General features: G+C 35.6%; 1 protein-coding gene across 2 annotated transcripts in view; it reads left to right on the top strand.

Annotated features, from left to right (window-relative positions):
• The window catches only part of LOC131667689 (uncharacterized), a 79,874-nt gene extending 59,083 nt beyond the window's left edge, over positions 1-20,791 (top strand). The window contains exons 4-16 of one of the 2 annotated variants that reach the window (XR_009302209.1): positions 3,735-3,871; positions 5,305-5,593; positions 5,666-6,009; positions 7,168-7,320; positions 7,762-7,956; positions 8,165-8,556; positions 8,908-9,144; positions 10,078-10,257; positions 11,963-12,110; positions 14,326-14,598; positions 14,729-15,072; positions 15,305-15,839; positions 15,905-20,791. Coding sequence is in view for 1 of the 2 variants with exons in the window: in XM_058941285.1 (XP_058797268.1) it covers positions 3,735-3,871; positions 5,305-5,593; positions 5,666-6,009; positions 7,168-7,320; positions 7,762-7,956; positions 8,165-8,556; positions 8,908-9,144; positions 10,078-10,257; positions 11,963-12,110; positions 14,326-14,598; positions 14,729-15,072; positions 15,305-15,650 (3,038 nt within the window). In the remaining variant the exon portion in view is untranslated. Of the gene's footprint in view, positions 1-3,734; positions 3,872-5,304; positions 5,594-5,665; positions 6,010-7,167; positions 7,321-7,761; positions 7,957-8,164; positions 8,557-8,907; positions 9,145-10,077; positions 10,258-11,962; positions 12,111-14,325; positions 14,599-14,728; positions 15,073-15,304 lie in introns of both variants that reach the window. The other variant, XM_058941285.1, reaches the window with a different exon arrangement.
• Positions 20,792-21,586: the final 795 nt, after the last annotated feature.

Here is a 21,586-nt window from a genome sequence, read left to right as displayed (position 1 = left end):
TCCACGAGTGACGAGCGAACAAACTTTACGCGACAGACGCAGACTTTGGCTTCGTCCGCGCGAGCCTTCTCTTTTTTATTTTTCGCCTCTTTGTCTTTTCGTCTGATTTGCCGCCCGAAGGAGTTTTCCTCGTTCGGATTTTCTCATTCTTCGCACTCCCCGCCCGGCTACGCTGATAGCCGAGCGTCTGGATATAATGTATGCTCTCGAATGGGGCGGAACTGAACTGCAAGCACACGCCACAGCAGGTGAAAAGGAAATTTCTTGTGCGCACGAGCTCGAGATATTCCTGAGCTGGAAGAGGCAGAAGAAAAAAAGCCGAGTTCGAGGTTCAGCGTTAAAAGCCGCGGAAATGAAATGTATATATATGTATAGAACATTTGATGAGCACAAACCTTGGCTGCTGATGATGGCACGTTTCCACGGAAAAGCCTATTTTATAGCGTGAAACCATTTACTTTTCGAGTCAATTTTTATTCAAAAATTTTTATCCGAAAATTGTCTCAAAGCTAACTCGTTCTCTAAAGCCGAAGCAACGTTCGCTTACTTTCTTTGAAGCTTATTTACACCACCCAAATTAATTGATAAAGAACTAAATTGAACTTAATCTGTGAAAACAGAACCAAGATTTAATCGCAGTAAAATAGTTTTATAAATTCATGGTTGATTGATCAATTATCTATTTATTTCGTGACTTTTATTCCATATTATTGAGCCGAGAACCTTTTCGCCTCGCCTTTACTTGATTACACTTATAACATTCGAGCACTCAAAATTCAAGTAACTGAAAATTCTCGACTAAGCCAAAATGGAATTGCATTAAATCAATCAAAATAGAAAATGTGCAAAAGAAAAAAGTAGTTAAGTATAGAAATGAAAAATAGAAAAAGGAAAGGGAGCAGAGACAGACTGAGAAAATAACTTCTTGATTTCTCGGTAAAGAAAGAGAGCTTCTCCTTCCGTTCGGCTTGCGAAAAGTCTACGGGAAAATGTCGAGCTTTACGAGCTCGATCCGAGCCAGATAGAAGAAACAGAAGTTTCAAAAGTGGAGATAAAGATAACGCTGCGTACTCCGCAAGCTGCTAATCTCTTTGCTCTTGAAGTCAACTTCAGCTATGAATGAAACTTGATGCAAGCTTTTTAAATGAAATACTATCATTGCAAATAATTTTCAGTATATTTCAATCATGCCTTTATCTTAGATTTAATGATATTGCATAACGCTAAACAACACTATAAATGACGTGAAAACCTTTTCAAGTAAATTCTCATGAAGGTTCATCTTGGCAAGAAATACTGAGCTGAAAGGGAGTCCGATCAAAGAGAATTAATCATGCAATGACACTTTTTTGTGAAAAATAAAAGCTTGTAAACGTAAAGCCACATAATACTTTCCACACTGTGCTACAGTGGCGCGTAGACAGAACAAAAAACAAAAGAAGAAAAATAATTGTCATGCGTGACGCGTGTACACGTGTATGTACAAAAAAGAAAAGAATGTATCACGAGGCTTTTGAAGAGCAAAAAATGTTTATAACTGATATACAAAGTAGCCAACATCAAAAGCAACGTGCTTTTTCTTTACCAAAGTGTATTTGTTTTTGCTCATGCCACTATGGTTATTTTCTTTACTTTATTATTTTTATCAATAAAATTAGTACAATGATTTCATGTAAAGCAGTAGCAATTTAATAAATATTTAAATAAAGATAAATTCATCACGCAATTTGATTCACAATTTAGTTATAAGTGATTATAATTTTATTATAATTCATTTAGTTTATTATAATTTTATTGCACTTTGTTAAGTATGAAATGCCATTTGCACACCAAAAATAATAAAATATGATTTCAAGTAAATCTCGCGTAATATTATTTTGTCAAGAATTGCATTTCTGTATATTCTTAGTAGCATTACGTCAAGAATACAATTTTGTCTATACAGAATGCGAGAATCTTATCAATACACACAGCTCGAAACTCGTAGGGTAAAGGTTCGAATGTCTATCAGCAGGGTTATCTAACAAGGAATCTTATTCTCTAGAGTCTCCAGTAGCCCAAGAACCTCAGGTTTTTTCGGCTTACTCATTCACATTTCGTTTCCATGACGCCGCGAGTGCGTGATGAATTCAACAAAAAATATCCTCACATGACTTTCTTACCTTAGAAGGCAATCGATATACGTTTTAATTGAAGTAACAATAGACATTATCTTTCCTTTTATAACTATATCTATTAATTCAATTTTTGATAAAGAATTAAATTTCAATAAGACATACGAATATCCTTTTCATTTCTCTTTACACACATATTACTGAAAATGCATAATCGTTCACACTCAAGTTAGTTCCTTCTTATCTCTTCGGTATTCCTAGAATTCAAGAAATCGTACATAAGCCTAGAGAGACAGGGAGTTTTTTGATGAATTGGCCATGAAACCCTACAATAGAACTGCTTTAAGCCTCTAGGTGATTCAGGGGGCTGTGAAGCCCAACCGACATGGTAACACGAGTTTCGCGACTTTCGTTCTGCGTGTCGATGTTTTTAATTCGATTTATCCTCACCCTTTTCTTATATCGTGAAATTACATGATTGCAAGTCGTCAGAACCATACTACTGTACACATTCAAAGTAAACCGATAGTTGATGGATGCCAAAGAGAAAGGAAAATTATAAGATTGAATATAGCCTGTATTTTTACGATTGAATTTAGACGTTTTTTAGTTTAATTCGTCACGACCTGTTGAACAAAAAATAAATTCAGATATAACGCAGACAACATATAATTAAAATTTCGGGCATCTTCAATCAAATTTCTTCTAAACTAATATTTTATCATATTAAAATTGTTGAAAAAAATAACCGCGTGATCTCCATAATGTTACGTTAAAAGATTAAAAGAAAAATACGATTTTTAATGACAATTCTCAGTAACAACATAACAGAAACTAATGCAGGAAAGATTATCAAGATATTCTGCCGGCGTATTCTGAAAAGAATTATCACCCAATGTGATTGCACAGTCTTGCAATAAGAGATGTGACGGAAGTGGCGTAAATTATAAAAAATGCAGAGTAAGAGAGAGAGAGAGAGAGAGAGAGAGATAGAAATGGAATGTAATAAGCGAAAATTGCGCGGTAGAAAGCACACGAGAGTGGTTTCATAAGTACCTCACCCAACAAAGAAAACCCCAAAATTTTAGAAAAAAAATAATATTTATTTCAGTTCTGGATTTTCTTTACCATTTCTGGAATCGTCACTTCATTTAGTCGGCCACTACAATGCTTGTCTTGGCAGCTCGTACGGCCTCATTTTAACTCTGCTACTCAGTATTTTACTGTTATAAACGAAGGAGTAGACTCACCCAGAGTAGAATCTAGTTCAATTTTTATACTAGTTGAGCTGAGGCCTTTCAAATAAAAGTATCGTACCACATGACGATGACCAATTTTCTCCATTTTCACTTATTTTTTAAAAATGGTTCTAAAAAATTTTCTAAATACGTTCACTATTAATGGCTGCCAAACAAATACTAAAAAACGTGGCGTCTTCAAACTCGAAACATATGCTTTATAAATTGTGTACTTTCTAGTACAGTAATATTTTTCGAGCAACTACTACCATCTCTAGGTCAGGCCGGTTACTTATGGGACCACCCTAGTATAAACCACAAAAATAAAGGATTATCAATAAAATTTAAATAAAAGTAATCTTTGTATATTTTCATGTTACAGCATGCAACAGAACATACTATGGGGATGTGGGCAAGACTTATGAATTGGAGCTTCATCGTCCAAAAGAAGACAAGGTGCCTTACAACTGCAAGCTTACTTTCAGCGCACCCGGTGACGATCTCGGTGATATCGTTCAGGTATGTACAATTATCTTAAATTGGGAACATTTAAGCGTTTGAGTACACCATCTTTCATTTCAGAATAATATAGAATATTCCTTACTTTGAATTTTTAAGAAAAGGATACATTTAAAGATTTTAAATTGTTGTGAATCATTAAATGACATATGTTTTATCAAAAAATTAACTTTAGAGAACAGTACTTCTCTCTTTCGCAATTATAATTCAATATTCTTCGCAAAGAAATAATTATTTGAAGAAAATAATAGCAGAATTTGTATAAAATATCGCCTCATAGTTTGAAAACAATATGAGAAGAAAAAAGCATTGCAGCGCGTGAGGATAATTTTGAAGTTTGAAACATATCACACTGCTACATCATAAAAGCAAACCTTTTATTAATTATTAAAGTAAAAAGTTTGAGCTAGTTGAAGTGTTACTAGTACTCATATGTGTAATTTGAACAGTAGCAAAGATGCGCTGAATTGACTTGAAGCGGAGCTTATAGAGTTATGCTATTAATAAGTTTGTTCGTTAATTATATCACAATTAATTTTTTTAATTATTACGCGATTTTTAAATTATTATCTCGTGGTATCTAGTATTAACGATTTACAAAATTTAAACTTGACATACTGCAATAATAATGCAAGTTATAACTTTGGCAAATGGTTAACTCGGAGAGCCCGTGCTGTACAAAAGTGTGTTTTACAGTTTCGAAACTGTAGTTTTCATCCAGCTCATCCTGTAACGCCAACTTGGAAGGAGTAATATATATTTTAAAACACCATCATACAATCAAATATTAAATAAAAATCAAAAATAGATATTTTTCTGTGCTTCATAAAAAGCAGTTTTCTCGTTCTGAAAAAAGGAAGAAGAGTTTTGAACTCTAAAAATTCACACTTAAAGCGGCTTGAGACTTACCATCCATTTTCTCTCTTTTTCCCCACACATTTTCAGCTGTGAAACAGCCCGCATCGTTGAGCACTCTCACGATTCTCCATTTTCGAGTATACATTACCTTTTTGGCGTATGTACGTGTGTTGAGAGAGAGAGAGAGAGAGAGAGAGAGAGAACGTACCACGCGTAAAGTTAAAGCGACACGTTATCGAAAAAGAGCCGCGCAAAAGCGAACTTGTGCCTGCCTTTTTAATACCATTTAACTTTTGCTCAATTTCGTTTTTCCTGTCTTTGAGCTCTATTTCAGAATTCCAACGTACGGCGACGCATATGCCCGCTTACGTTTGACCCTATTTTGATTTCAGTATTTTGCTTAAATAACTTAATTTGTTCAGATATTTTGATTACAGTTTTCGAATGAAAGTAACATTTACAATTACGAAATAATTGCAAGTCTAGTTGATATATCAAAGCAATAAACAAATATCAAATAAACTAAGTCAGGTTGGACCACCAATATAAACATACAACTGAACGTATTGTTGCAGCTGACGTTTGACAGCTTTACACTCGGGAAATTCGTATCGTTCACGGCAGCGGGATGCCCGGATGGCTCACTACAGATATCGGAGTCAAATCGGCCGGACGTTGGGGGCCACTGGTGCGGATCATCCCGTGGTCCAGCGATCTACTACAGCGAGACATCTTCAGTCTCGATAACGCTACGCTTATTTAGGCTCAGCAAAGATCAGACTGGATTCAATTTCGACTTTCGTATGGCCTACAAGATGATTAGACGTTCCGAGGCTGTCGTAAGATACAACAATCCTTTCGTTGGTAAGTATACTTGGTTTCTTGAAAAATTGGTTTGATGTTGTACGTAAAATCAAATGTTGTAATCTTTCGCAGGCATAACCCAGCAGGCACTGCTATCGTTTGTTTCGAGTATTACACCGACGGATCTAACGCCAACACAGCGATCATCCAGTAAGTCTGCAAACACCATGACAAGATTGACAACAGTGAAACCGACAAAGCCGAGTAAAACGATGGCTGCGCCAGTGACAAAAGAAACGCCAATGGTAGTGCTGGAGCCAACTGCAAGGAAACCAAGCCCTGAGCAATACTTGGGCGAGTTAATATCAGGCACCTATTGCTCCAAGACTTTTAGCGATTGCGATCGGAAACGCTGTCGGCTTCAGTCACCCAACTTTCCTGGATTGTATCCGCGAAACCTCACGTGTTACTATGCAGTAAGTTGTGGAGAGTGACGGCTTAATTTATGTATAACGTGCATTTTTTTAACGAAATAGTTCACATCGTTATTTTTCCGTAAACGTTGGAAGCTTTTTATTGCTAATTTCTGAAATAAAAATTACACAGAGGACAAATGTTGTTGAGATCCGGCGCATTAAAAAGAATAACCTTTCCTTACTGCAGCCAATTTTCGATCTCTATTAACTCCAACAAAGAAACTCTTGTAAAAATTACATCGCGAAAGAAGGTGATTAAGCTTGCCATTCGTTGGCGGAATTTTGCTTGATTCATTGCATTATTCAGGCAGTGCAATGTTGTCGGTATACACGATCAATGCAAACGCTTTCTCCTTCTTGGCTGCGAGAAGTAACAAACAAGAGCGTAGTGGCGCTACGACTCAGCACACACGTAAACAAAAGTCTTAGTGTGAGTAAAAGCAACGAATGTAGATATATTGATCGGTAAAAAGCTATACTTTGCGCGAAGGGTCGTTCGTAAGGCCCGCGCGCGGACTAGCAAATCGGCTTTCATCGAATAAAATTGCTTTTAGCGGTGAGCGCCACAATGGGCGTTATCGGAATATCCTGGCGAGCTCCCCATCCTCGATGCAGAAACTTCGCGCTCGTTTCGCGCGCGCGTCCCGGATATTCCATGGAGGGAGCTGGATATGCATTGTTTGCGAACCGATATCTTGCCGACGGCCAAAAGCGGTGGGCTTCAATTGCCGCTGTATGTGCCTTACCCAGCTCGAGCATTCTTAATTGAATGAAGAAATTTCGTCATTGCCTTACCTATTCTGCTCGCGAGCAAACTTATGTCGTCCTCTATAGCCACGTAATTTCTCTATTTTCGATGTCACATCGCAGCTATTGGTGTGAATGATGGACAATTCAAACCGATCAAATAATTGCTGTGTGAGCTCTGCCATTTTTCGCCATCTGGCTTATCGTCTACCTTACAGGCCCGAAAATATCGTCTCGTTAAAATTCAATGAGTTTACAGTTTATCGGAATATCATTTCTTCGATGACGACCTACTATGTGCATATGGCTCTTTAAGCTATGAATTCCACAAATTTCACATCGATACTACGAGGCGAAAATGTTTAATATAATAAAAACAAATTTTATTTCTTGAATTTTTTCTCTCGATAGATTCGCCAACACGAAGTGCCCGAGGGAAAGCATCCTTTAATATCCGTAAGGCAGCCACGGGGCCAGTTGATTGCAGTACGATCGAAAGCGCCAACTCAGGGTGAACCACCGCCTCGAGAACTCCGACTCTGGGATGACTGTGATATAGTCAAGGTATTAAACTTTTATAATAAAGCCTGCTAGCCCAAGTTAAAGTTTTATGATCTACTTTTTATTGCTCTCTCACGGCCAACAACAACAATATTGGACAAATCGAGTACGAAACTATATCTTAACAGAGATCGTACTCACTCTCTAGCTGAGCTCTCGGCCTGCACAAAATATAAAACATGAATGTTTCTACTTCATCTTTTATTATCGGAATTTCAATGTAAAAAGAATTCCATATCGTGTGTTGGTAGAAAAAAAACAAATATGCTTGAGAATCAGGCTACTGTCGATCATAAAACAGAGAAACTACGCTAAAATTGAAATAACGCAACTGGTTACACGCATTTACCAAAATGAAACTGAATATAACTCGCGTAGTGTGGACGATAATCGTCGTGCGCCTACCTATAGGTGAAATTCAATTATCGAATTGTGTTCAAATAGGATCACGTAACAATCTATGATGGTTATAACACGATGGAGCCAGTTATACTAAAATTCTGCGGTGGTGGTGAGCCACTGCCCGAGGTCATCAGTAGCGGTAAAGATCTCCTTGTCGTGTTCACGACTTCGCCCTACGGGACCTTCCTCCATCCATCGCCGCCGCATTCGCTTCATGGCTTCCAACTGGACGTACAGGTAGATCGACTGGGACATACATTCATCTCGTATTCATTATAATTTTTAAAGATCGATCCTGCTGGTACGTTTATGTTCGTAACCATTCGCTCACGCTGAATCAAGTAGAACGAGTCAAATTGTGTCAGACCGACACAAAAAATGCAAACGACATTACAACTTGTAGAACTGTACGCGCTGGCTAACTAATCTACACGTCTGTTACCAGGTGAAATTTGTGGACTTCAACTCGACGATGTACTCGAAAGGTAAACGTTGCGAGTTCTGGTTACGCGGGGACACTGGTGGTATGCTCACCTCGCCCCGACACTCACTGCCCCGCAACACTACTTGCCTATATCACTTACGCGGAGAAAGTAATGATTACCCGAGTCCAATGTCGCCAAGACCCATACCCAAATTCCCAACCAAGGCTGACATTAAGTGGGGAAGACAGCAACCACCTACTATTCAACCGCAATTTCGAGTATGGCTCTCAGTTCTTAAGTTCCATGTTGGCAGCAATTCCGCTGTCACCGATGATGATTGCTCAACGAGTCTTAAGATTTGGGACGGTGAGATGATGCCACTTTCTGCTGCTGACTGTAACGATGTGTCCTGGTAAGAATTGAGCTCAAAATTAATTAACTACGATGTGCTAAGCAAGTGACGCGAGGATGTTTTGAATTATGCACTCATTTAAATATTTAAATGCTAAGTAGGCACTTTGCATTGGACAAATTTTAACTAATTACTACTGACAATTTATAAATTCCTCTGGAGAATATAACAATGCAAATAATCACTATTGACAAGCTGAATACATAATAACGAGCGAAATGTCTTTTCGTGTAATTTATTTGTAAAATTAACCAAGTGAACAGTAAATTTCGCAACGTCTATACCTGTAATGATCTGACCGTAGCTTTCACCAATGGCAAATGTAAACTAAATAAGTATAAATATTTACAGCGAAAAAGAAGATGGCAGTAGCGTTACAGCGACTGGAGGAACGAAGCCCATAGCGAGCAGCCGACTAGCAAGTAATACGACTCTAATGGCACGTTACTGCAGGGACAAGGTACCGCGCAGCTGTGACCACGTGATCTTTCAAAACAGCAGCCGTCCCTGCTCGCTGGGCGAAAGTTTCATCTCGACCGGCAGCAGCCTCACCATCGAGATACTCGTCACCGAGACTACCGCCCTCAGGCTAGTAGTACCAACAGCTATATGTGTTTCTCTGTACACGCGTTTCCAAAATGAAAAAAAGGGGTCGTCGGGAGAGAAAGGAGATATATAAGCGCGACCTTTATTCTTTGCCCAACGGCTTTTTTTTATCTCCCTCGCGCGCTACTTTGATGCTGCGCAATGTCGAGATGGATCTTGATGATGATTGCGATGCACAACACTCGTCTTCGCTGCTATGGCGCTTGCGAACAGTCGTTCAATTGTACTGATTGATTTGAGAAATAATGTTTCCTTTGACGCTTATTCGCCGTGACAGTTGTATTCAATTTTCAAAGCGATCGGCAATTTTTTCGCTTATCTCAAATATCACTTTCTCGGATTCGCGAACTCGCAATCGTATAGGCCGCGTCTTAACCTACAACTACATATACTATCGCTGCAAGCTCTCTTATATCCCATGCTTTTTTTCTCTTTCTCAATATTCCCTTTTCTATCCCGTGGTTCTCTGTACCTCTTAAAATCAAGTACTTCTCTGCTACTGACTGACCGTGCACTCTCTCTCTCTCTCTCTCTCTCTCTCTCTCTCTCTCTCTCTCTCTCTCTCTCTCTCTCTCGTTTACAGAAAGAAAACGAGAGGAGAGAGAGTGCCGTGAGTGGATTTTCACTGCGACGATAAAATCAGTCAATCGACGCTATAAAACCTCCAGGATAGAAATACACCCGGTGGAAAATGAATTTACTCTCGCGCTCGAGCTCTTAAATTAAGAGTGAGCTTCCGAGAATGTTCTTTCAGATGTCCTTTCATGCTAGGATTTACTTATTTATTTATTTACTACTCAGCCAATCGAGTACGTGTAGCCGAAAAATAGTTTCACTTTCAGCAACCTCATTTTTTTTCTTATTTCACTTTCAAGTAGGAATATCGATGAAATTTTGATTATTATTATTATACAGGCCCTTGGATTTCCGTGCTCTCTACGAATTTGTTGACCTTTACCAAGATGGAGATCCTTATGGAGCTGGACCTTGTTCCCGTGTATTCTACAGTCGAAATCGTGATAGTTATCCAGACAGAAGGTTTCGCGCACCAAGAGATATTTTCTTATATGGGCGTGGAGGAGCCAAGAATTTGACGTAAGTGTATCAATAGCTCATTTATTATTAAACGACCGGATTAAAATTGTCAGTGAGCAAATTAGTGTACAATTAAAAAAGTGCTCGACGATAAGGCAAATCGACAAGATCCGATAATTGAATTGCAGAAATTTTAGTTGAGTTTGTAAACGACCATAATGACGACCCTGAAAGGCAGATTGAACAAGATAACTAGAGAAAGAAAAGGAGTTGAGTAAATAGATCTACACAAGGAGAATCTGCTCGTCGTCGTGATTTCTCTATCAGGTGACCTCACGACCTACGCGCAGTTAGATATCTTGGTTTAACTCTTATAAAATATCGGTTGGTTCGCCGACTTTTATAGGGCTCGTAAAAACAGGAAGTCGCTTTCGGTTTTTACGATATAAAAAAACCACAAGCGGCCATTTTTTTCAGTCGCACGCTACGTGATAACGAATTCCTATCGGCTGCGTTAGAGTTGAGTCGTTCAATAGCCGTTTGAATTGTGCTATATTGGCATCGTATATTGAACTCGCGATATGCAGGTCACAGGTGCTTCAGGTTATTTCACATACTTATAAAAAATATTGAGGAACATATTTTATTTATCTACTATATTACATGAAATTTTACTAGTCTTTGTCAATGAACAACGTAAGCCATTGAACTGTGATCGAAATTGGTTTGATTCCAACTATAAAATCATGATTAATCGTTGAACCGCCGCAGAAAAAAAATAGTCCGTCGTTAAAAATCGCTTTTTTTCAGTTGAAATCGATGAATAAAGCTCTGGCGAAGCCGCAAAAAAGCAAAGCCCCGTAAAATTCATAACGCGTGAATAGACTCAGCGCAGGATGATATGGCCACTGTTCTCTTTCGAAAATCCAAATGGTTAAGGGTAGTGACCAACGAGATTATTGAAAGCCATCAACAATACGATATTATCCGCTTCTTCGAGTTATTCAATAATATTTTCTATTCACGTTTAGATAGCTTTTTGTATACGTCCCTTTTCTCTTGGCTTATATCCTATCTCGCATCTACTTCTCGAGATTTCATGGCAGTGTAGTGTAATTGCCAGTTGGCGTCCGACAGCGAAATGTAGCTAGTCTATACTAGGGTAATAATAACCTAATGCTTGTTTGCATAGTAATTACGGAGCGCTGTTAGGTAGGAGAGCATGCCCCACGTATATGTGTGCAGGTACGAAGTAACTCTATTCGAACAATCACGTAAATTACCTGAAAATAGCCCAGCCAACTATAACCAGTTAATACTCATTTTTACGATATATAGACTTGTTTCCCTGAATCATTCAAATTATACGTTAATTACAATAGCTGCTATTAAAATGGCACGTTGAAATTCTGCGTCAACAGTCGGTGCACACAGAAAAACCTGATTTTCTGATATGATAATATTCGTCTAAGTTTACGCCCATCACTTTAATGGAGAGGCAACGAACCGTGATTAATTCAATATCGACTATCGATAATATGAGGAAAGGACAGTGACGACATAAGAAGATTTGGCACGGCTTGCAAATTTGAAAGAGAGGTCAGCAGAAGATCAGTGGAGTCTTCATACGGGGAACGTTTCGAGCGCCACAAGGCTCGAGTAACTTTCTATGTGTGTTCGGAAATTCGAGGTCGAAAATAAGCGATTGCATGCGAATCATCGCGCGAGCTGAAATATTTATATTCTTTTTTGTTTGTTGTTTCAGTTGTATTTACCGCTTCGAAGGTGAACACGACGAGGTAGTGAAATTGCGGTTCAACAAGCTCCTCAACGGCAACCGCTCTTGTCGTAGCGTTTCAAGTTCCGATTTCAATCGACTTCTTTGTGTCGGTACAAGCAGCTTCTCTTTGAAGGTAAACTTCCCAAGGATTTTCCCTATACTTATTCGCTCCTTTTCCTCCTTGGCGGAATTCCGTCCCCGTTGTAGTTGACGAGCAGCGACGCGTCGGGTCGATATCTAGATTTACACAAAAGGCACACGAGTGAGAAATCAACGTTAGATTCTACGAGTAACTTGCTACGATGTGAAGCCTCGACGAATTTTCCTCTTCGCTCATATTTTGTACTTCTTATTATGCAAGCTTTACGCAGTTCTAGGTAGAGCCGTGAACCGCATATCTTACAGATGTTTTGCAGAATAAGTTTGATTTTCCGTGAGGTTAGTGCCCTTGTAGCAGATAATTCAACAATTTAACGAACTTATTTAAGTGAAATTTTTACGGAACTATTTGGAGAGCGTCTTTCCCGAGATCACAGTGTAGTGACCCTACTCCATGCCGATGATACTATAGTTTTTGAAGGAAAGCAATTTAAATGCTTGACAATCTGTATCGACTAGCGATGCTGGCGTAGTGTGGCGACGGTCTTGCAATACCATGGAAGAAAAAATTCTTGTACTGTTTTGGACACCTGTGGTAACAACAGCACTAAATGGAAGAGTGAAACTCAATCACAGACTGCGCAAGACTGTCGTAAATTATTTTACTTTAAAAATTGTGGTATTGTTAGTATGGAGTCTGATCTTGAGGAAGAGGCTCGTAATATAATATGTATAGAAAATGAGAATTATTGCAACAATTTTCATAAAATAATGCAAAAAAAGACGTGGACAATTTATAAAACGGCTAATAGCTTTTGTTTGAAGATCGACCAAATAATGACGAAATGTGAAATCAGAAAAAAATAGATATTTTGAAAATGTCTCTAGTCTAAAATAGTTTTTCTTATCAGAATAAATCTATCTAATAAACTTGCTTTAACCGATATTCTATAGTCTACTTGTGCTTATTAGTCTACTTGTAGGAAGATTGAATTATATAATGATATTCACGGCATGTTTAAACTGTAAAAAATTACAAATATTTTCACTGGTCGTTCACTTATTCAAATTATCCGCTTTTCCGTATTACTTACGCAGATACTCTGGAGTAATTTCGAACGTAATTAATAAAATCTATTCCAATCGAGATAAAATTTTAATAAAAAAGGCGGCCCACATATGATATATTCCACGCTTTATAGAGTAAAGAAAAGGAAGAATAAAAAAGAAATGAAGCAAAATTGAACGTGTATATACGCAGGCGTGAAGGGTGCGAAAGCGACGACAATAGCAAGCGTTTAAAACGAGAACGGAAACGAAGGCTGCACGAGCGGCTCTCTTTTTTCGCATAAGCGCTGCTCCAGGTCCACAGCATGCCCGCGTGGCGATTGCTCTTCTATTTCGCCGGCCGTCCGGTGCAGTACACACTCGGAACTATCGTAGCAACGCGCCTACAAAGAGACTAGCCTAGAGATAGTTTTGCTGGACATTTTGTCACTATGGCAATACGCAATTCCAGCGTATGTATGCGCTTGCTTTCGTTTCTGTATTAATTAAGCGCAATAGCCCGCGCAAAAAAAAAAGCCGTCTGCACAGTGTGTAAGCGTTCGAGCGGTCGCCTTTGTTTTTGATCATTAGACCTTGCCTTTTGTAACGTCACTTGACTTTGCGCGCGTTTAAATATCGCGATGATTTGTACGATCACAAAAATTGGATATTATCGAACAAACGCTCCTAAAAGGCTTGTTTCAACTTCGCTTACGAGAAATGAAAATACAACGTGCACGCATCGATCGTCCTCTTTTTGTCAGCGCTTTATTTGCCGATTGTCAGAAACAATTGCACATTAATTGGAACGAGCAGACAGCACAAGCGTATGTAGATTATTGAATTACGATACTCCTCTGTTTCATCAATTTCGTTTCATACTGATTCATTTATATTGCTCCGGGATATTATACTATTATGCATTTTTTGAGCTTTGATGATAAAATCACTGATGATAATACATTCACATTTAGACGCATAAATTCGGAAGGCAAATTCGATTGAAAAGCCGCAGTATATTGACCAAAATCGATAATTTTTCGGCTCATGCGTAACATGCCAGGGACCTCCCAATACAGTGAGCAGCGTTATCCGTCCCAAGCTGACTCGATGAATAACTTATATAAGCCAACTGGTCGAAGGCTAGTTTCTATTCTAATATGGTGCATTGTGGTGTATGAATGTGTAACGTACACACACAGGTAATGGAACTGCCATGGGCAAACGCAGCAGTGATACAACGGGATTGCTTTTGCTCGAATCGCTCACTGCCAATGCACTTCAAATCAAAGTCAAACATTGTCGAGGTTCACTTGATGGTTCATTCGATGAATGCCCTCGACGACTACAATAACCTCTTCTTTGAGGGTCAGTGGGACTTTGTTAAAACCACAACACAGTGCCTGCAAAAGAGGAGGGTTCGCGGGCCTTCCGGTGAAATAAAAAATCAACTCTATCTGGAAGATGCAGATGAAGTAAGCATTATTTGTTTTACTAAATGTCCTTCTTTTAAATGTTCTCCTCGACATGTAAACGTCAACTTAGTAAGTCGATATTACCGATTCCCAATAAAAGACCAAAACTAAATTGAAACATCTGCTGCAGCTCCACTGCGAGAGCCTTCCGTGGTTAATCGAGCCTGCACACGAGCAGTTCCTATACGTGAGGCTTCCCGGAGTAATAGCAAGTAACCGCACCAAGTGTGAAACGCCTAACCGCATCGTGGTGCAGACTGCAGGCGAACTTCACGCAGCCGTATGCCCGAAACCAGGTGGCAATGCACGCCATAGCTTCGTCGAGGTATTCAGCGACGGCTGGACCGTCAATGACCCCACTGACATATTCAAACCACCAAGCCATCAATCTGCTCGAAGCATCGCCATCGAGTATGTTATCAGCCAGAAAGAGAATACCGAGTACAATGTTATGTGGCTTGAACTCACTAGACGGTAAGTTTCCTTGTCATTTTCAATTGAAGTTCGTTCTTCGTGACAATCAAGCTTTTGGAAAGATTTTGCATTATTTTCATTAGAATTGTCAGGTTATTTAGATAAACGTATGATTTAACAGACATTAGAGACTTCTTTGAAGTACAATTAAACTGTGCAGAAGATAATATGAAAATATAAACTGAACAAAGATCGTGATGTTTGTTATAATAATTGACGAATTCGCCAACAGACCCACGGTGCTATCGGCTCTAGCGGGTCTACAATCGGGACAAGACTGTGAGCACCGCTGCCCGGAGTTGGACGCCTGCATAAACGCATCGCTATGGTGCGATGGTGTGAGCCACTGTCCGACCGGTTACGACGAGGCCTTGTCCCACTGCTCGATACTATTGAAATTGCCACCACTGCATCTCGGTCTCGGCGCAATAGCATTGTTCTCGATCGCCGGTTTACTATGTATAATGTCGTGGCGAGCTTGTCGCCAGGGCCCAGGTGGCCGTTCACTGTCTCAGCACCGATTGAAGAGCGTCTCCTCCGAGACGGCCATCATCGACGGCAAGGAAGTGATTTGCTGACACAGCGAGAGTTCTGTGCGATACGTCGAGGTCGATCGCGTCACCACTGTGTGACGATCGACAACCTCAACTCCCTTCGCTACGTCGCATCGACAGCCAGATTGTTGCTCACCCAGGGGATTGTAAGCTCTGCGTAACCTATATCTCGCGCGCGCTCTCTCTCTCTCTCTCCCCCTCATTTCCCCATGGGTAAGTGTGCTATACGAATTCTTCCGTTGTGGACCTTGCTCGAACCACTATGATTTTTTGCACAGGTTGTGAAACTTCTTCCATTAAACGATGGCTATCGTATGCACGATTAGTGAATCAAATATGTTCCAACCATTGACGTAACGCACAGAACTCGCATCACGAGACACAGATAGATTTCTGCAAGTGATAAGAAGCAGAAGACAAATGAAGAAAATAATCTTATTCGCGTAATGACTTTATATCGTTTGGTAATGAGTTTTGCCTTTTCATGCAAAACTTTTATTGAATTTTGGTATTAATTTTATAGATATTATGAATTATTAAGCGAATGATGAATGTTGATTTACAAAGTTGTGGCACAGATTCTTCCAATTAATTTGTCCAAGATTTCGAATGAAAGAAATCTCTCTCGTTCTCGCGCTAATTTATGAATATTATGTGTAAGTTTTAACTGTTAAGAAACTAAAAAAAAAATGATTGAATTTACATTACAAAGCAGAAAAAGGAGATACTATCTTTAGTCGATTTCGTATTATGCATATATTACGTTAGACGCAGTTTAAAAATAAAAGTAAACAGTGCATACGAAATTCAGTGCATGCACTAGGTATTCAACTTTCAAATTAACAATTAAGCTCTAAGTCTGTTAGTGTGTACGACCAAACAATAAGTTTGCTGCTGCTGAAATAATAACCATATGGTGTGTACAAAACGCTGCATTTGGTAAGATTATTTAAAACAGTAAGCAAAAAAACACTCCTATAGTATTGTGCGATAAAATGTAATGTAATTAGATGAAGTCAAGTAAGTATGAATCAATGTAGGTAGTCGAAACTTATGTGATAAATAATAAAGTGACGATTGACAATTGATCATTATTGAACTGTTTCCTTCGTAGAGCTGTGCTCTAAAATTGTTGCTCAACCAATACGAGTGTTGATTGTATTATTAACAGAGCTTACCTCGAGATATTATCAATAATCAATAAGAATCATGAAGTTAATATCATTAACTTCGCGTACGAATTTGATGTTTGGTTTATTTATTTCAGGGCAAAAATTAAAATCAACGATGTACGTATAATGGGCACGAGCATGTTGTTAATAAATGTACATATACATAAAAGTAACTCAATTGTAGAGAAATAGTAACAGTTGCACTTGTCGAGTATCATAAGCAAACTCACAAGTATTTGAGAACATTTCGCATGAAAAAATTAAGTAATTGAAACATAAATACTTATTTCTAGAAATCAAGCAATTTTAGTACAAGATTTTCATAAAACGAACACTGCTTTGATTTTAGTTTTTCAATCATAATTACACAAAAATAATAAAATACATGGAAGTTGTCTAATATGGTCGCATATAAACTATTAAGCTATTATAAAAATCAAGCATTGTCAATACTTGAGAAGGTTAAGGTTGAAAATTAAGTATTTTAAAATAATGAAAAGCATAGAAAATTGACGACATTTGCCACTAACAAGGACATTTCTTATTAATCATTTGATTTGAATGTTTAAGTCAAATTGATAAGCAATAAGTCAAATTACATAAAAATATAATTTTTTTATCGTGTTTTATAAAAATTTTCCCAAAAAAATTCGTTGTTGATACGCAAATCAATCTAATTTTTCTTTAAGGCACAACAAAATAAAAGATAAAATATTTTTATTAAATTTCATTGAAATAATACACAATAAGAAGCATCAAAATAATTTTTATTTTAAGTGTTTGAGTTATTAGAGTTGAAAACAACAATTTTAAAAAGGTTGTTAATTTAAAAATAAAAATGGTTTGTAGTACAGATATATTAATCTTGACTTTTCGAATCACAGCCAATAAATACTATGAAGTTCCATAACTCATAACGGATCTCCATGATTAAAACTTTTAATTAATTTCAATTCTGAAATGTAAAATGGTTTGATTATACTATATAAATCATTATTATAAAAGATTCAGCTTGCTACAAATCTTTGAAAATCATTTTTTATATAATTGTATTGTTTTGCGACTCGTATACATTGAAGTATAAAAATTTTATATATACAAGTAACAATTTCAAATAGACGAATATGATGAATATGTTTAAATCGCACTAAAATGAAACATCAACTATCGAAGCACAAAATAATTTTTAGTATAATCCATTTTATTAAACAATGAATCATTTTAACAAACAATGAAATCAAACCAGTGATATTTTTACTGCTAATAACTTATATTATAGCAAATTTTCTAATTTAATATTTATCGTATTTGAATCTTATGATTTTGGGACCAAACTTTTAAATTAAGATTCTAAATAATAAATTAACCAAAATGACTCAATGTTTATGAAAAAGTGCCAAATAAAATAATTTCTATTAAAAATTTGAATTCATAATGAATTTAAATTGAAGTTTGGTATGGTCTCTATAAAAAATTTATGCAATAATATTCTTTAATTGAATTTAAAAAACATTATATTTCCTAAATAATATTCTATTGCATTCAATCATCGAAAAAACACGAATAAGAATTATGAATAGTTTTTATTCTAATAAAACAATAAATCAATTTAAAAGATAGTTAATTTAATTTTCGATTTCACTGCCAGTCATTACTACTTCATACTTCTTTACTTCATTTTTCACCCGATAATTGTCTTCGATAGTTGGCATAACGATGAATTTCATACACTTACATTTCAATTTTAATACAAAAGTAAAAAGAATGATTTTCTTCAATACACTATGTAATGGCCTTCTGATAACATTTCAAACTGTGTTATTTCTGAGCCTTGACATTTAAATTTGTAATCTTACATAGTAAGTGAAAAATTATAAGTACAATTTTTATGCAAGCATTGGTATTCAATTATTTTCTATCAAATCTAAGTACAATCCTATGACAGCGAAACCTTCGCTTGCAGTTTTATGTTCATTAAAAACAAATTTTATTATATACTTTTACAAAAAAAAACTTTTTTTAACATACATAAAGTTGAGTTAAAAAAAATTATCAATATAAATGAAACTATGTGCTTATCATTTTATTACATATAAAAGTAAGTAAAATAATGAGATCAAATGAGTTGAATGGAATAAATAAGAAGAATTTTAAAATACATGCAAAAAGCTGTCTTAAATAAACAGTCAATAATTCATAGTTTTTCTAATTCTAAAATAAAATTTAACCTGTTAAACTATTTTATGCAATATATGAACGAAAATTAAAAAAAATAGAAGACTTATATGATTTTATTACAAAGGAACTTACTACTTAAAGTAGCATAAATTAGTGAAAAGTTCGATAAAAATAACGCGCCCTCATGTGTTTCTTGATTGTAATACTTTATAAGTTATTTTAGATTTATGGCCATACAATCTGTTGAAATTGACGAACTCGACGAAATCGACTATTACGTTTATGAAAATTTTGTCACAAGTAACAATGACACTGATTATGTTATTTATTTTAAGGATCTTTATGGCTCGTATTTATAATGTAAATATTGTAGAAATTAATTTATATTGTTTAATGTAAATGGTTTCGATAAACTACTGAATATCAAAGACATTTTAAGGTCAATGATTTTTCAGTAATGAACGCACCATTACTATGTACGGTCCGAACTTAAATTAGTTGCAAAAAAAGTTATAATGCACAAAATATTGTTAAATCGGAGTCATCTTGTGTTGTCTTGTAAAATATATACACGGCTATTAATGTAGAATGTGACTGTAGCGAACAATAATAAGAACTGTTCATAGCAATAGAACAGTAAATTTATGTATTGTATATACCACAACGTTATTGTAAACAATCTAAAATACGTAGGGCATATCATAAACCCTACTCAAATTGAAACTGACCGACTATTTTTCAACTAATTATTTGTGATGTTTGAGTTAATTATTTGAAACATATATTGCTCAAGTATTGCATTATTTATATATTTCATTTTCAATGTTACTATCCGTATTATTAATTGTCGACTGTTGGAAAACCATCTGTTACGTATTAAATTTAGGAAGAAAATTCAAATTACTTTGAGAAAAAAAAATTAATAGTAATAAAATAATTTTTTTTTAATATTTTAAAATGGAAATTTTGCTCTTGAAGCATATAAACTAAATGTAGTATAAATGATATATGATAAGATTAAAAAACATAGTGTGATTATAAATGATACATTTTTATGAAAAATACGCTTCTGAAGAATCATATTTTATTATTATGTTAAACATTTGAAATGTAAAGCACAAGGCGTGCGTAAAGGTTCGAAGCGATTTATTCTGTCTTTAATCAACTTTATGTAGACTAAAAAAATAATAACGTTATAATGAATGTCGGTTTATCTTTTCAACGTATGAAATGCTATAAAATGAGGAAAGAACATAAAATTAAAGCCAAAGTTACAAAATTTTACCGAAAAAAACAAAATTTTTATTGTTAGAACAAGATACTTTATCGACAGATATAATTGTTATAACATAATTTTGAAGCAATGATAAATTTGCAGAAAATAATGTTATTTCTGTCTTTTTTCTGTTGCATTATTCTGTTTTTAATTCTGTTTACAATAAAGCATTAATAAAAAAAGATTCTGATAATTGATAACGTCATCATCTTAACACTGGGGTTACAAAAATAATCAGCTTCTTGTAAATGCGGCAAAAGGAAATGAATAATTTAGCCATATATCTATTTTACAGGGATTGAAAATATAAATTAAATTATTTGCTTATTTTAGCAAATTACACTACACCATAAAATAAAAACAATATCTGTAGAAAAAGTAAATTAAGAGCAATTTTAGACTATTTATAAAAAGAAAACATATATAAACAAGATTTTGATCTTATAAATTGACATAAGTAATAATTTTTTGAAATATTATTTCACCACTGAATAAGTCACAATTTTATTGCAATGTAATTTTTACGTTTTGTAACTCACATCAATTGCAATTATATTTTTCATAAATTAAAATTTGAAATGCAATAAGTTCCAATCAATTTATATAAGACTGATAACTGCAAGTAGCATGATAAAATATATATTATAAAATATAAGTTCAGGAAATTATTGAAATTTGAAATAATTTAAATTTTAAATTGGAAATATGAGAAAATCTTTTGATTTAAATTATAATATTTATTTTTCAGTCAGGAATTGTAATTAGTATTATTATTATTTATCGAAATAATGCAACTAAAGATTTCAGAAGTATTCTTAATATATAGAAATTAAAAAATCAATTAATTAATTATTATGAAATGATAATTAATCAAATTTATCTCAATAAAAAAAAATATTCATGCAATACAAAAGGTACGATTATTAACTTTTTTTGTATTTCTCATATAAAGACTTACACCTATGTGTTACTGAAAAAATGATCCATGTTAGTCGCGTACATACTGTAACATAAGCCATTTCTGAAATTGATATATGTAAATAATATATAATTTAATTACAGAGAATTTTTATTTCATGAGCTTATTTTTTTACAACAGATTAGCTACAGATCGTAAGAATTTCGCATTGACAGTGTCAAATAGTTACACGAATGGAAATTTTTCTCAAAGTTCATATTCATTTCACTAAAGTTAAACATAAAATCACAATTGAAAAGTTCTGCAAGGAACAGTTCAAAATATCTTTACTGAAGTATTTAATAAAATTGTAATCATAATATATTTCTCAATACCTCAGCCGAAAAGATAATTTCTTTATTCATTCGACAGAAAG

The sequence above is a fragment of the Phymastichus coffea genome, unplaced genomic scaffold, assembly GCF_024137745.1.
Source record: "Phymastichus coffea isolate CEN01 unplaced genomic scaffold, Cenicafe_Pcof_1.1 PCOF00069, whole genome shotgun sequence".
Classification (NCBI taxonomy): Eukaryota; Metazoa; Arthropoda; class Insecta; order Hymenoptera; family Eulophidae; genus Phymastichus; species Phymastichus coffea.
This window is presented reverse-complemented; position numbering and strand designations above follow the sequence as displayed.